At 37.0% G+C, this 13882-nt stretch overlaps 1 protein-coding gene across 1 annotated transcript in view; it reads right to left on the bottom strand.

The window, feature by feature from the left end:
• Positions 1-138: 138 nt before the first annotated feature.
• PFKP (phosphofructokinase, platelet) overlaps positions 139-13882 on the bottom strand; it is a 42550-nt gene continuing 28806 nt past the window's right edge. The window contains 8 exon segments of the mRNA XM_030943846.1: positions 139-672; positions 1144-1249; positions 1874-1883; positions 1885-1974; positions 2741-2852; positions 3350-3411; positions 4408-4572; positions 13445-13597. Coding sequence (XP_030799706.1) covers positions 522-672; positions 1144-1249; positions 1874-1883; positions 1885-1974; positions 2741-2852; positions 3350-3411; positions 4408-4572; positions 13445-13597 — 849 coding nt within the window. The 3' untranslated portion in view covers positions 139-521.

Raw genomic sequence — 13882 nt, 5'->3', positions numbered from 1 at the left:
AAAAACATTTGCTCTGGTGTGACTACTTCCTGCAGCACTGAGGAATGAAAAGGGGAGTTTCTTTTTCCTTCACTGGAGTCTATAGAGAATCCTTCAAGTGCTATTCCCCCCGCTGTTTAAAGCAAGTAAACACACATATGATGTTTGCAACAGTATTTTATTTCATTTCAGAAACAGTAAGCACATCCTGTAACTCAACACAAGAACTAGCCATCTACACTTATTTTTGGGTGTAAGTACTCTGAAACAAAGTGCAGTAGATGAGTAACTTACGGAGTGCATAGAACGGTGTTGCACTTGCTTGTTAAAGGGCAGTATCAGTACTGGTGTTTTCCATTAGATGCAAGGGTTTGTTTCAAATATAACACACAAACAGGACAAAATCTGTGTGACAGCTGAACATCTTGTTTCACATAAAGTGCTGGAACAATAATTTAAATGTTACAAAACAAAGCTTTAACGATTCTAAAGCATTGTTACTCACAATGTGCATCTATGACAACAATCTAAATGTGGTGTGTTTAGATGGCTCCGGTCTCAGCTTCCTTTGGGAGCATGGCCACGTGTTCCAGCTGGCCTGAGTCTGACACATCATAGCTGGTCTTGTACTTGGCCAGGATCTTCATCAGCGGTCGCAGCTTCAGCCACCACTGCTCCTTGGGAATCCTGTGTCTGGGGGGGAAACAGGGAGGTGAAATACATGGGGTAAGGCAAACACCTTCATTAGGAATGGCATCAGGCATTGACCATCATAGGGGGATGTAAAACACTGACACAAACTAGAAGAATCAAGAACAGAATCCCAAAGAAATGAACAGGTCTTACTGGAAGTGTTAAACATAATACCAAATTTGGCACAAAAATGCTGTCCCAGTGAACTGAAACCGAAGTAAAGTAATTCTAGGCATTAAGGCAATCACATGGAGGTTACTTAACAGGACAGCAGTTCAGACTTCACCATGAGACTTTCAGGTGTAAAGAGGATGAAGTAAAAGCACAAAAGCAAGAGAGAAGCAAACAATCCAAGTAGATCTGGCAGAATTCAGGCCTAAGGCAAAAGCAGTAAGGTGTTGGGAAGTGTTTGTTTGAAGTGGTGCAAGGCAGGCTGTGGTGAGGTGTTTACACCAGGCAGGGCATACGTACACAAAGTCTGTTTCACTCTTCAGCTCAGCCACGGGTTGGAAAACAAGGTTGCGTCTCCGCATTCCCAGCAAACAAACTGAGTCATCGGTATTGGCAAATACTTTTCCTAAAAAGAATGAAGTAATTCAGCATCCTTCTTACAAGTATAAGAGCAAATACCACTTTTCTTTAATTAAACTAAACAAAAACTTATAGTAGCCTAATTTCAGCTGCTGATTATTTAATAGACTGATATAACATCAAATTAGTACTTTAATAGGATTAGATCTTTTTAGCTTAACTTCAGTGATTAGCAATGAAAAAACAGTGCAGTTAAACAACAAAATGAATGAATTTTAGCATCCAGTTTTAGATCAGATTTTAGGAAGTAGTGCTTTACAATAATTCTCAAAGACTAAATATTACCTCCTGTCTCCCATGAAGGCAGCATGAAACAAAAAAGAACAAATGTAACTATACAAACATCAATTCCTGCATGCATGTAAACCTTCCATCACACTGGCTATTTTAAGAGGATGATGAAACAGCTATCTGAATTATTGACCTCACTCAAGTGGAAATGCTCATACAGCAAGAAGCACAGAAAGGCACTACTGAATAATAAAAAATACCAAGATGGGAAGAAGTATGTTGACTAACAAATTGTCATATGTTTGCAAAGTGGAGGAATCTTACATACTGACAGACAATCAAAGACAGTAACAAGAGACTGCACCAAACGTTTCTGCACCTTGCCGGTAAGGTTTCCTTCAGTTTTTTGGAGATCCACTGCATAGCTTTTGCTGAAATTTTTGTCCCGAAATTCCTATCAAATGGTGAAGGTGCTCCACCCTGTGTAAAAATTGAATTCTGGGTTAGCTTATCAAAGCAGGATTGATGTTTGTTTTAGCAGTTATCTCTGTTAATGGCCTCCTCTACCTCTTATTTCCATTTCCCCCACTTAGTAAAACAAACCAAAAGCCCCACCCCATTAGTCAGTCTAAGGTGTTTTAAAATTTGTGTTCAGCACCTGTGGTATTCCCACAGAATCAATACTATTTCTCATTTAGAAGAATGGAGGGGACTGTGCATTTTCCTCCAGGTCAGCCTCAGTGTTAAGTGTAGCCAAATCAGGAACTCCCTTTGCCCACCAACCAGCTGCACAGTGAGATAAAGCCGTGCAGACAACACAGGCCAAAGGAGTAGCTCACTTCTGTCTCTTCCACAAAAACACCCATCTGCATAGATTTTCTTAATGAAATCTCTGCTCTTCAAGAGGATTCAAGAGGCAGAGACATTATGGATGGGCAGATAATTGTATTATGGAGAAGGTATTACAATTAAATACAAGACAAAAAGTGGAAATATTTATTAATACAGAGAGAAGAAGAATAAAAATGAAATTCATAAAGAATCTAATGCATTTTCCCTAGATTTTTAAAAAGGGTTTGCAATAAAACTTGATGCTAAAAAATCCTTCTGAGTTGCCTACAAACAAAAATCCATATTTTTTTTCCTTTATCTTGAGTCAGACTTGTTTCAAATGCTTGAATAGTGTAGTGTATATACTCTGTGCACAAAAAGTCAGTGCTGTCTGTAACTGTAGGGTTGTATTTACCTGCTGCATATGGCCCAATACATTTTTTCGACAGTCAAACACTCCTTTTCCTTCTTCAGAATACAGCTGATAAATGAAATCAGTTGTGTAGTTTTCATTGCAATTCTCATTTCTGTAACAATTAAGGCCAGTTAGCAAATTTACTCTAAAGCACTGGATGTCTTTCAAGCTACTGAATGACAAGTCTTTTCCCTTTTCTTGATAGCAGTAATCCTGGCTGGGACATTTTCATCTGATCACATTCACTCATTTTTATGTAACAGATTCATGATTTTTAGGGTTTTTACAGTAAAGGTCACAGTGTGACACACTACCTTTAGTAAGAAGGAATCTGGAATAAAAGATAAACCCAATGAGAAAACAGACTGAAAATAGGATGAAGTATTAGATTACAGAGCAAATATATTTACATAAAAAGAAGTTTTGGACTTGCACTTCCAGACAGGTCACAGAATTGCCTTTTGGAGCACAGCTTTTCTAAAAATCTCAAGTTAAAGGAATAATCAAGGAATATAGACTTGGGAGTGTCATTCCAAGTGGCCAAGCAGCCTACCTTGCTGGGAATGCTCAGTATCACTGATGCCATCTATTACAACTACTTTTACTTACCTCAGCACTAGACCACGCTGAATACTGGTTTTCATTTTTTCAGTTAAGTGTTCCACATTAGCCTAGAAACAAAAGTATTTTTAAAGACTTGTACAGAACTCTGAAACAACTTTAATGAGTCTACATTTCCTGAGAACTTCTGTCAAATATTCCACATAAAGCATTATGTGCAAATTCAAATTATCAAGATTTTTGGAGATGCAAGATAACATGCTGTGTATGGCAATTCATCTTGGGTTAAAACTAACATCTTTATATCAGAAGTAACAGATTTTATTAAATCAAAGGAGGTTTTATATTCTGTACTGGTACAGCATCCAGCTTGGTATACATAAAAATACACAAATTGCCACTGAAGTTTACAGCCTGCCCTTACTTCCAGTCCTGGCAACAACTGCATGGGGATAAGTTCTGGTTCATTTCACATCTCTGTGCTTCTCAGGAAATTTCTATCCTTTTAGCTTTGTGTTTGCCCATGACTGCAGCTAGCACTAACCATCTCAGAAGTGTAAACTCCTCAGAGCAGACAAGTTCCCTTTCAGCTTGTGTGTGTACCACACCATAATCCATAATCCTTAAAGCCTGAGGGCTTTATTTTAGTAACACTTCCAGACATGCTCTGAATAGCTGTGGTAACAGAGTCAGTATCTAATAAACCTGACATACTGGTCAGTTCTTGTCCTGAACAGCTTTTAAATACAACTGTGCCATAATGAAAAGATACTGTTCTCTTTTTTTGGCTTAATTTTAAAACTACCCAGGTCTGTTAATTTAATTTGAATTTCAATCAGAAGACTAAATATGAAACAATCTAGTAGTGCTTAATGGCCAATACAATTATTTTTGTCATCTTACTGAACTTGGGTGTCAACAGTGATTGTGTCTACACTCCTTTATATTATATTATGGCACAGGAACTGGCATGACAAGCACAGATTTCAGGCCCACCCTCAGCTGTTTCTTTCTTCCATGAGCCATCTACTTGAAGTACACACGTTATGATACACACGTACAACAGCTTTAGACTTAGTTAAGAATGAGCAAAAGGTGCTGAATACCTGGAGCTCTCTGATATCAAACTGCTCCTCGAAGATGTAAGCAGCATCAGCTCCTGCTGCCAGGGCCCCCATGTTGGCCAGGTAGCCGCAGTAGCCGCCCATGGTCTCGATGATGAACACGCGGCGCTTGGTGCCGCTGGCCGACTGCTTGATGCGGTCACACGTCTGCTCAGAGACACCACAGCCTGAGTATGCACTACAACCCCTCACTGCTTACGCTTTTGTATGTCATGCAACTTTGTGTCACCTACTGGTAACAAAAAAGTTAAAAATAAAGCATTTCTAAAGAAGGAATCTTTTAAGAATTCTGAAACGGCATAGTGCATGTAACTATAATAATTATCCAATCCAGGATTTCTTATAGATCATATACTGAACACCAGGGTAGAAATGTTTTTCTACTAGCAATTCTTAGCATCTACTTGCTTCCTGCAAATACTGAAACAAGAGTTCATTTTGGTTTGCAGTGGCATTAACCAGTTGTGTATCTGCATTTTCTAACACAGATACAAGTAGATATAATGAAGCTTTTCAAGGAATTGTGGGACGAATAAACTTCTCTTCTGTAACTCTATTCATTACTTCTTCTTAGCATTGATATTAAAATTCACTGCATTCCCATCTATACTGAACTTCTTAAGTCCTGAGCATGAACTGCCCAATTACTTTCCAGTAATGATTTCCACATAATATAATTCTTTCAAGCACTACTGGTGCATGTTTTAAAATGCTTTCGCTTTTTTACTAACAGGTACATAGTTACTGTAACAAGACTGAAATCTCCACTTGCACCTTACTCTGACCAGCACAAGAAATGTTCTCTACACGGAGATCTGCTACTTACATGTAACCAGTTAACAGCAATATTTCTTAGAGCTGCCTAAGAGAAGAGGAAAGTAAAAAAGACAGAGGCAATCTCCAGTGTGGCAAGACCTAGGAATCTTAGGAAAACACTGTAACTCAGGAAGATGCAGAAACTTAGGAACTAGTTTACTATCCACCTTTAGGTTTTAGTAATACTCAAGAATCTATTTGACAAACTCACCTCCTGGAATGAATTTTTCTACCATTTGAAGTTATTTTAAAGTTGTTGATTAATGTATTTTCCTTTCAGAAAGCAAGTCAGAGGAATAAAGAGGCCCCATTTTCTTCTTTGTCTTAGAAACAAATAAATAAATAGGATGTACCACACTTTGTGACAGGAAGAATTTTGTGAAACTGATGTAGTGTCCCAACACCAGTTCTGTTTAATAAAAATGGAAATGAAAGTACCTGGAAAGTTTGTCATCTTGCATCCTGAATTATGGTAACATTAAAAAATTCCCTGACTTTCTGATTTTTTGAATGAGTAACTGTAGGTGCTGTAATATTTGAGGTATTTCTAGTTCACGGTTTTTTAAAACCAGAACTTCATTCAGCTAACTGAAAATACTACTTCTGAAATTCAGATTGTGAGCAATATGGCCCTTAAAACCATACCTAACATATCACAGAACAAATCATTACCTGATACATGAGAAAACTTAATATAGAAACTCTAGAACTTCTAACATACAAGAGTTTAATGCATTTAAAGACTAAGACCAGTATATGCAGGTATTTAGGTCAAGCTAGCAAAAGATACGTGTAATTTAATTTATACATATTTATTTATTTGCATATATGCATATTATGTGCTTACACACAGAAGTGCAGCATTCACATGAATTTATTCAGAATATGGATAATCTGTTATCCCAAGCAGAGAAGTATCTCCATAACAAACTATGTCACGAAAGTCTATGTTGACTTTCTGTCAGTTTTTCAAAATGACACTTTTACTTACGTGTCTTGGGTTTTACAGTGTCACCAAGCACTTTACTTTCTCCTTGCAGACATTACTTCATGAAAATTTTTGCAGAATACTGTAGCACTGGAGAAATTTAACTCATTTTTTTAAAGGGCTGTCTGAAACTGGATAGGTACTATATCTTTAACTTACGTTGTAAAACAATCTTGTCTTTAGACAATAAAGATACATGTGAAGATTTCCACCATTTTAAGAGACTTCTAGTATTTGTAAATCCCAAGATTTCTAAAAAGATTTCCCATCTGCTGGCAGGAGAGTGGAATTTTCTGCCTTTTGAGAATCTCCAAGTACTAAGCAAGGAGGTAAATCAGTCATTGCCAATGGGACTAATCAGTTGAAATCTACTTAGAAGGGTTTCTGTCCTTAACCATAAAAGAGATGGAGTGCAAACTTTCTACTACTCTTGCTTTCTCAGAATTACTGTGACAGAAATACCCAAATATGAAATTGGCACAGGTAGACTTAAAGGAATTATTAATTCATACACTATATTACAGGCTGGAAAAGCCAAACCTCAGATGCCTGGTGCAGGTTTCAGACATCATAAACAAGGCATGAGGTTTTTTTTTTTTTAATTCCATTGCTAGTTGAGCTTTCATATGAACTGACCCAGCTTAATGAGAAATCCTAATGTTTGAAACACCAAATCAAGTGTTCTGCTATTAACTAAACATCCTAATGACAATAAAATTCAAATGATACAACCATTTTTTTCTTTTACAGAAAGCATTACTGATATCTATACAAACTGTAAATTAGTATCAAAAACAATTATGTAAGAGGAAGCAGCACTGTATGCAATCTTTTGTTGCCCCATTGTGTTTTCAGAGTTACCACTTTTGAAGGTGCATCATCACAATTAGCAGACTTAGCTACTTCTATAAATCTATAAATGTCAGGCCAAGGGGGGAAAAAGGAAAGGAGTGGTGAAGCACTACCCATGTCCTGCCTATGAACATTTCATGATGGGCCCACATGATACCTGAGGACATCTCAGCCCAGGGATGCTGCACTGCAGCTCCCAAAGGCCAGGCCACCCTGTTTTCTGCCACAGCTCTTCCAGTTATCTACTGAGCTTTTTCACTCGCTGTGTAGGAACACTGTATAAAGCAGGAAAACAAATCTGCTTTTCCCAACCCCCTGGATCTGTAGTGTTGATTTTACTTCCTTGGCAAATTACTTCATGATTAGTTATATGGCCTGCTAAGGATGGGTTTGATAAAACTCAGAGCTGGTAAGATTTACTCATTTGTTTGCATTACACCTCAGATCAGTTCCCTTCGCTGTGTCTTAAGCAGAGTAAATACAACTCAAAGAGCTCATAAAGCAGTTGTACCCAAGGGAAAAACCATGGTAGACTAAAACTAGAACACTGATTGTTCTGACCCTGCATTGTTTAGCTGAACATCAGTGGCAGACTTAACTGCTTATACTATCCATGCATTTATATGCACTTAATGTATGTTAAGCCTAAGGGAGTTTACAGGATTATTCATGTGTTTAGTGTTAATCATGTACTTAAAATGCTCTACTGCACTGAGCTCAGTCAACAGTTCATCCAACAAATGAGGCATTTATTTATAAAATATGTGCTTTCTTCTTTTACCTAAGTAATCTTTTACCTAAGTTAAGATAAAAATGAAATTGAAGAAAGCAAAATATTTGATTCTCAGTAAAAGCAAATACCTTAAGCACTAATGCAGGAGTCTTGAAGAACTAAAGAGAATACCCAAAAATTAAGCATTTAACATATTTTTTCTAAGGTTAATCTTTAATCAGTCTTGGAAAACTGAACTAATAACCATTAAAAACACAAGTAACTGAGTTATTTAAGAAAAGCAGACATTTCAAAGTCTTTAAGTAACCTCATCTTATACATTTTATCATCTTAACTTTTAAAAGATATGCAGTCTTACCTCCACAATAGCATTCAAGGCAGTGTCAGTACCAAGGCTATAGTCTGTGCCTGGCACATTGTTGCTAATAGTAGCAGGCACAACACAGATAGGAACATTAAACTCCTCAAAGCTGGCACGCGCCTCGTAGAGCTGCAGACAACTTTCAAAGGCCTGAAGCAGTGGTACAAGTGTGAGTGAAACATTCCTTGTCTTTGAACTGCTCTGCTAATGACTCCTGGCGTGTGATGGTAAATGTGGCTGTCCATTGGCCCAAGTAAATACAATTGGTGAGATTATTGGGGGGGGGGGCATATCCTGTACATACCACAACAGTGCACTGGGGTTGCATTGGCACAATGCTCTTTGAAGAAATGCAGAGGATTAGTACAAGTTAGTACAGACTGAAGGTGAAGTGTGCACAGCAGAGAGGTTTGAAGCAGCTGGGCAGGAAAGCATAGCAAAAAGCTAGACTGGAAATCATTCCACAAGAAAGAACTTAAAGAACAGAGTTTGATACATGCTAAGGAGCTTAGAAAGTTAACTAGTAAAACCCTTGCAACTTGAAGAAAATGCTTAAAGAAAGACACTTTTAAAAAAAACTATGTTATCCTACAAAGTCAAGACACGCACCTATTTCCACCAAGAGAAAGGAAAAAAAAGTTCACCCATGCCTTCAAAGTTTCTATCAACATCACACATCTGCCTCTGTGAACACAGACTGGATGTAGGCCTAGAAAAATCCAGGAACATATGCACATGGATGAGTTAATAAAGTTTGCAAGTATAGTTCAAGGATTCTTTGAAAAGCAGTTTTAGGTCCTTGGAATGACTCCAAATTCTACAAAATATATTATCATGTCAAAAGGATTAGGTGCTCCTAGTGGATGTCAAAACAAATGTTGAGATTTTGCAGCTGTTTTAAGTAAACATACATTACATTATTCCAATTATTTCTAATCTAGACTCATCAGCATCTCTTATGAAGTGTGGCAATTTTTCAAACTGCCCATGTTGGCTCTCCACCAGAAAGCCTGATTACGTAGGACACAATGTTTTCATCTCTTTCTCCCAGCAACTGATGTTCACAGAAGTCTCATTTTCTTGATTTCTCAAATCGATTCAGAGAAGCCAATTATTGCAGATCAAAATTAGATACCTACTGAAGCATCTCCAGGCATATCTGCACAGTGACTGGTATAAGGAAAAACATGGAAGAAAATTATGGGTAAATCCCCTACCTGTGAGAGTTCTCCTTCTGAGCTTTTGTCCTAGACAGAGCAGATCCTGTTCAGTGAGAAGACAGGATATTTATGGCTGTAGGTGCAAAAATGCAAACCAACTTTCTAAAAAACCTCTCTCTTCTCACTGTTTTGTAAATGAAATGGCTCAGTGCTTTCAGTTTGAGGTTGAAACACAGTCTAAAAGACGGCACTTTCAGACCCAAAGAGCTCTGAAGAACTGCAGCCAGGAGCAACAAATAGGAGGTGTTTATTTGGGATTTGGTTTTTTGAGTAGCTGAGACTTCACTTAGGAAATTCCAGTAATTGCCTGGACCAGTCAGGCTGCTTGGAACTTTTATTTCTATTAAAAGAATAAAGACATACAAAGTAACAGCAGTTTGGTAAAAGCCACACAGCTTCCTGGAGATCTGCAGAACATGAGTTTCTCTAAAAGGTTTTATATTAAGACTTCTGGAAAAACAAGTCAAAGGGAGATGTAGAGCAATAACTAACATAACTGGTTAGTCTGCATTTATGATATGTTAAGATGCAGTTATGATATGTTGTACTTGCATTAAATACTGCCATTTTATTTGATGCAAGTGATTCAGCCAACATATCCAATGACTGTACCTTCACCAAGCTTGAGCATTAGATGATTATATGCAACATCTTTGCATCACTGTGGCAAAACATGAAAATGCTTTTAATATATGGTCACTTAATTATAAAGGGTAAATAAGTAATCAATGGTTTTAGCAACTGCTATGCTAGTACTTTTTTTAAGTACTACAGTAAGGCCATAGAGGGATACTGCACTGTGTTAATAAAATGTTTTAATAATATCATACCCTTTTATTGGATTTGTGTTACTAAAAAGGTTGTTGCCATAACCAACATAACCAAGGATGCTTTATAAAAATTCTGCAGTCAAGCAAAGACTACTGTTTGTTGACTTTAAGATGATCTAAATACAAATGGCCACTGAAGGGAATGGAGTTACTGCCCTTACTCCACATCAGCTGTTACTAGGACCAAAGGAGATGAAAAATTAACAGGTTAGCTAGTGGCCAAGGCTAATTTTCAGCTTCCTAGCTCAGAGTAATGTGGAGCCACACGTGCTACTGGGAGGGTACAGGTGTCAGTTTTCCATGGGAAATGTGTGGAGACTGCCTTAAGGCATCTGACTGTAGTTTTCTTTGTTCCTCAGGGAACGTTTAATTTTTTTTTTTTCCCACAAAACCAAATCATCAATCTGTACCCCCTTTTCCCTTGGTGAAAAGACAGGCAAGATTGTCAAAGAAACACAGTGGAAAGTTTTAGCCTCTCCCTTTTTCAGGTTCCATTATTCTCATCTAGCTGATACCTTTCATTTCATGGCTGTCACATTCCTGAGGTCTGACATCTAAAATAATATCCTATTAATTTCATTGAATTAGCAACATACTTGAAAATAGAGATATTTTTATTATGGTAGCTATTTTAGTGATGCTTCATTTAATAGAAAATTTGAAGTTCATGTTCTTATCCTGCAATCCTACAAGGATAACTTTTTATGCCTATATAGATCAGCCTTAAGCATATTCTCCTCAGGTAGAAACATCCAGCTTTTCCCAGGTACTTTAGGTTGTCATTAGCATTTTTCTAATATTCTGAAAAGTGAAGTGAAAAATACAGTTTATCATAAATTTAAAACACTATTCAGAAGATAAATCAAATTTGAAGCCAAGATTTTAAAACAGAAGTGGAAGAAATGGAACATTTCAGAAGGGTCCCCATGATCTGTTATAGAATCTAAAGCAGTTATTGAGCAATGTTTATGCCTTTGTGAGGAGCACACTCTTTACTAATCTCTCATTCAGAAGTTATGTATCTGTTAAGTCTGTTTTTTCTTTTGCTTTTTAAATGCAGAATTTTAACACATTTTATCAGCCAATGTTTCAGCATATTACTTACAACTGACAAGTTAAAACAACTGCCAAGTGTCTAATGATGCCAAAGAGCATCAATCCCTGATTACCAGCACAATTGTACTTACCTGACTAGAGGGAGGCAAGAGCACACAAGTAAGAACCATACCACAGAAAAACTGAGTGTGATGACACTTTGGTGTTCAGGCAGCACTGAAAAACTGAGCACTTTTGGTGCTCTGACAGCATTGTAAACTATGATGCATTTATTGACCTAACAGTGGTAACAGGAAAAAAACCTGTCTATAAACCTGATAAAATGGATATTCATGTCCACCTCCTACTTTTGTTTATGACAGTCTGGTCTGGGCTTATCTGGTCACATTTAACAGGGGCACAGTTGCTACTGCACCTGATCTGAGCATGGCACAAGAATGAAAGAATGCATTTTCCACTGGGAGTTTTTGTGAATCATGTTCAAACAGAGTAAAAAACTGAAAAGATGTCTTCCAAATGCAAAAGTCTGAAAAGTCTGCTCCCTCCAAAAAAAAAAAAAAAAAAAGAAAAAAAAAAAAAACCAAACCAAACCAAAAAAACCCACCAAATTTAATTTTCCACTCAACTGAACATAAATCTTGCAAAGCCATTACTTTTCATATTTAATCCAGAGAAAAATCTAGGCAAAATTAAATGCAAAACAACCAGAAGAAAGCCATTAGCAAAAAAAAATAAAAGCTTTTGAAAAGTTTTTAACTCTCACATTGAAAATACAAACACTTTATCTAATGAATGCAAATGACACCTAGAAACCCAAATAGATAAGCAAACCACAACAACACAGACTGACTGACTACTACATATCTCCTTTACATGAAATTACCTATAAAAAGAAGTCAGTACGGTTAACAAAGTTTATGAAGATAAGAAAAGAGGGAAAGCAGATGTTATGCACAATCATTTTACTCACCTTAGTTCATGATCAGTCATTTTGGACAGATATTTTTATTTACCAGAACTGGAAACAACATCAACTTTTTTGATATATAACCCAAGTTGTCAATAAACAATTAATTCAGTGAATTTTAATTAGCTTACAGTCTTACTTGAGGCAATACTTCAGGAAACTGATATTTCCTAACTGAAGGGTTTCCTTTGATGAAGTTAAAATTATTTATGTTAGAATGGTGGTGGGAAAAAAAGATATGGTAGTGCATTCAAAGTTGGTGGCACCTGAAGAATCCTTGACATTAAAAAGCTATTATGATTAAAATTTTCAAATATATTTAAGTGATAAAAGAACTGTCATTTAATTTTCAAAAGCAACTTGAAACTCTTTTTGTCCAACTGACTAAGCTTTCTGTTCAACTGAAATTAGTATTAGAGAACTGAGAATGGCTGGGGTTGGAAGGGACCTCGTGAGATCATGTGGTCCAAACCCCTGCCAAGGCAGGAACACCTGAGCCAGTGACACAGGAACAATCCAGGAGGGTTTGGATTATCTCCACAGGAGACTGCACTACCTCCCTGGGCAGCTTTCTCCACTGCTCTAGCACACTCAAAGTAGAGAAGCTTTTTCCTCATAAGAGATTAAACATTCAATTTTTTACTTTATGTTGTATTACTGGATTTGATTTTTTTAAAATTTACTTAATATATCTCAACTCTTTTTATTAAATCTGCTATTAGGAGAATAAATGTAATGCCTATTACTGAGAAATATGGATTTTACATATTCTCTTAGAGGAGGAAAGATGTTAAATAACTAAGAATCTCCCTCTCAACAGAGCAACTTTCCTCAGTGTTTGCTGCAGGTGGGTATACTACAACTCTATATATTATGAACAGGGGTTTTTTTCCCCTCCACAGTGTAAATGATCATCCAAGTCTCAGCTTTAGGTTTCTTTCTTTCTTACACAACATCTTATCTAGCACTTCAAAAATTTAGGGATCATTGTGGTTTTAGCAGAAACTAAATGGAAGCATTTGGGATCCTAGACTTTCTCTTTTCTACAGTGGTGCCATGACTGTGGTTATATCAAGTAATTATAATTTCCCAGATCACATTTCTGAAGTTCTGGTCTACAAAAATATCCAGTAGTAGCCAATTGATTAAGTTTAAACAACTGCTTTGTTAGTATATGCACACCAGAGCAGACTTACATCAGTTATAGTGTTCAGAGCAGTATCTGCACCAATGCTGAAATCTGAACCCGGTACATTGTTGGATACAGTTGCAGGAACCATAACCATTGGAACACAGAATTCATCATATTTCTCCCGAGCTGCTGACAATTCCAGAAGTCCAAGGTAAGCCTGTTGGGCACAGGCATCAGGTGAAAAATTAGGATGAATAAAGGAAGGGCAGAGTTTGGAGTGACAAAATGAGAAGGGCCACAGGGGGAGCCATTTCTACCACAGCACACTTCAGCAAGTCAGAGCACTAAGGAACCACTAAAATCTAACACAGACAAAAAAGAAAGCATTAGAAACAGGCATATATTTGAAAACAATAAACAGAGCATATGGTCTCTTGAAAATGAACAATTTAGGCACAGAAAGTTGGTTTTTAACAAAACAAACTAGTTCCCCAATCTTCAG

Source organism: Camarhynchus parvulus, chromosome 2 (genome assembly GCF_901933205.1).
Source record: "Camarhynchus parvulus chromosome 2, STF_HiC, whole genome shotgun sequence".
Taxonomy (NCBI): domain Eukaryota; kingdom Metazoa; phylum Chordata; class Aves; order Passeriformes; family Thraupidae; genus Camarhynchus; species Camarhynchus parvulus.
This window is presented reverse-complemented; position numbering and strand designations above follow the sequence as displayed.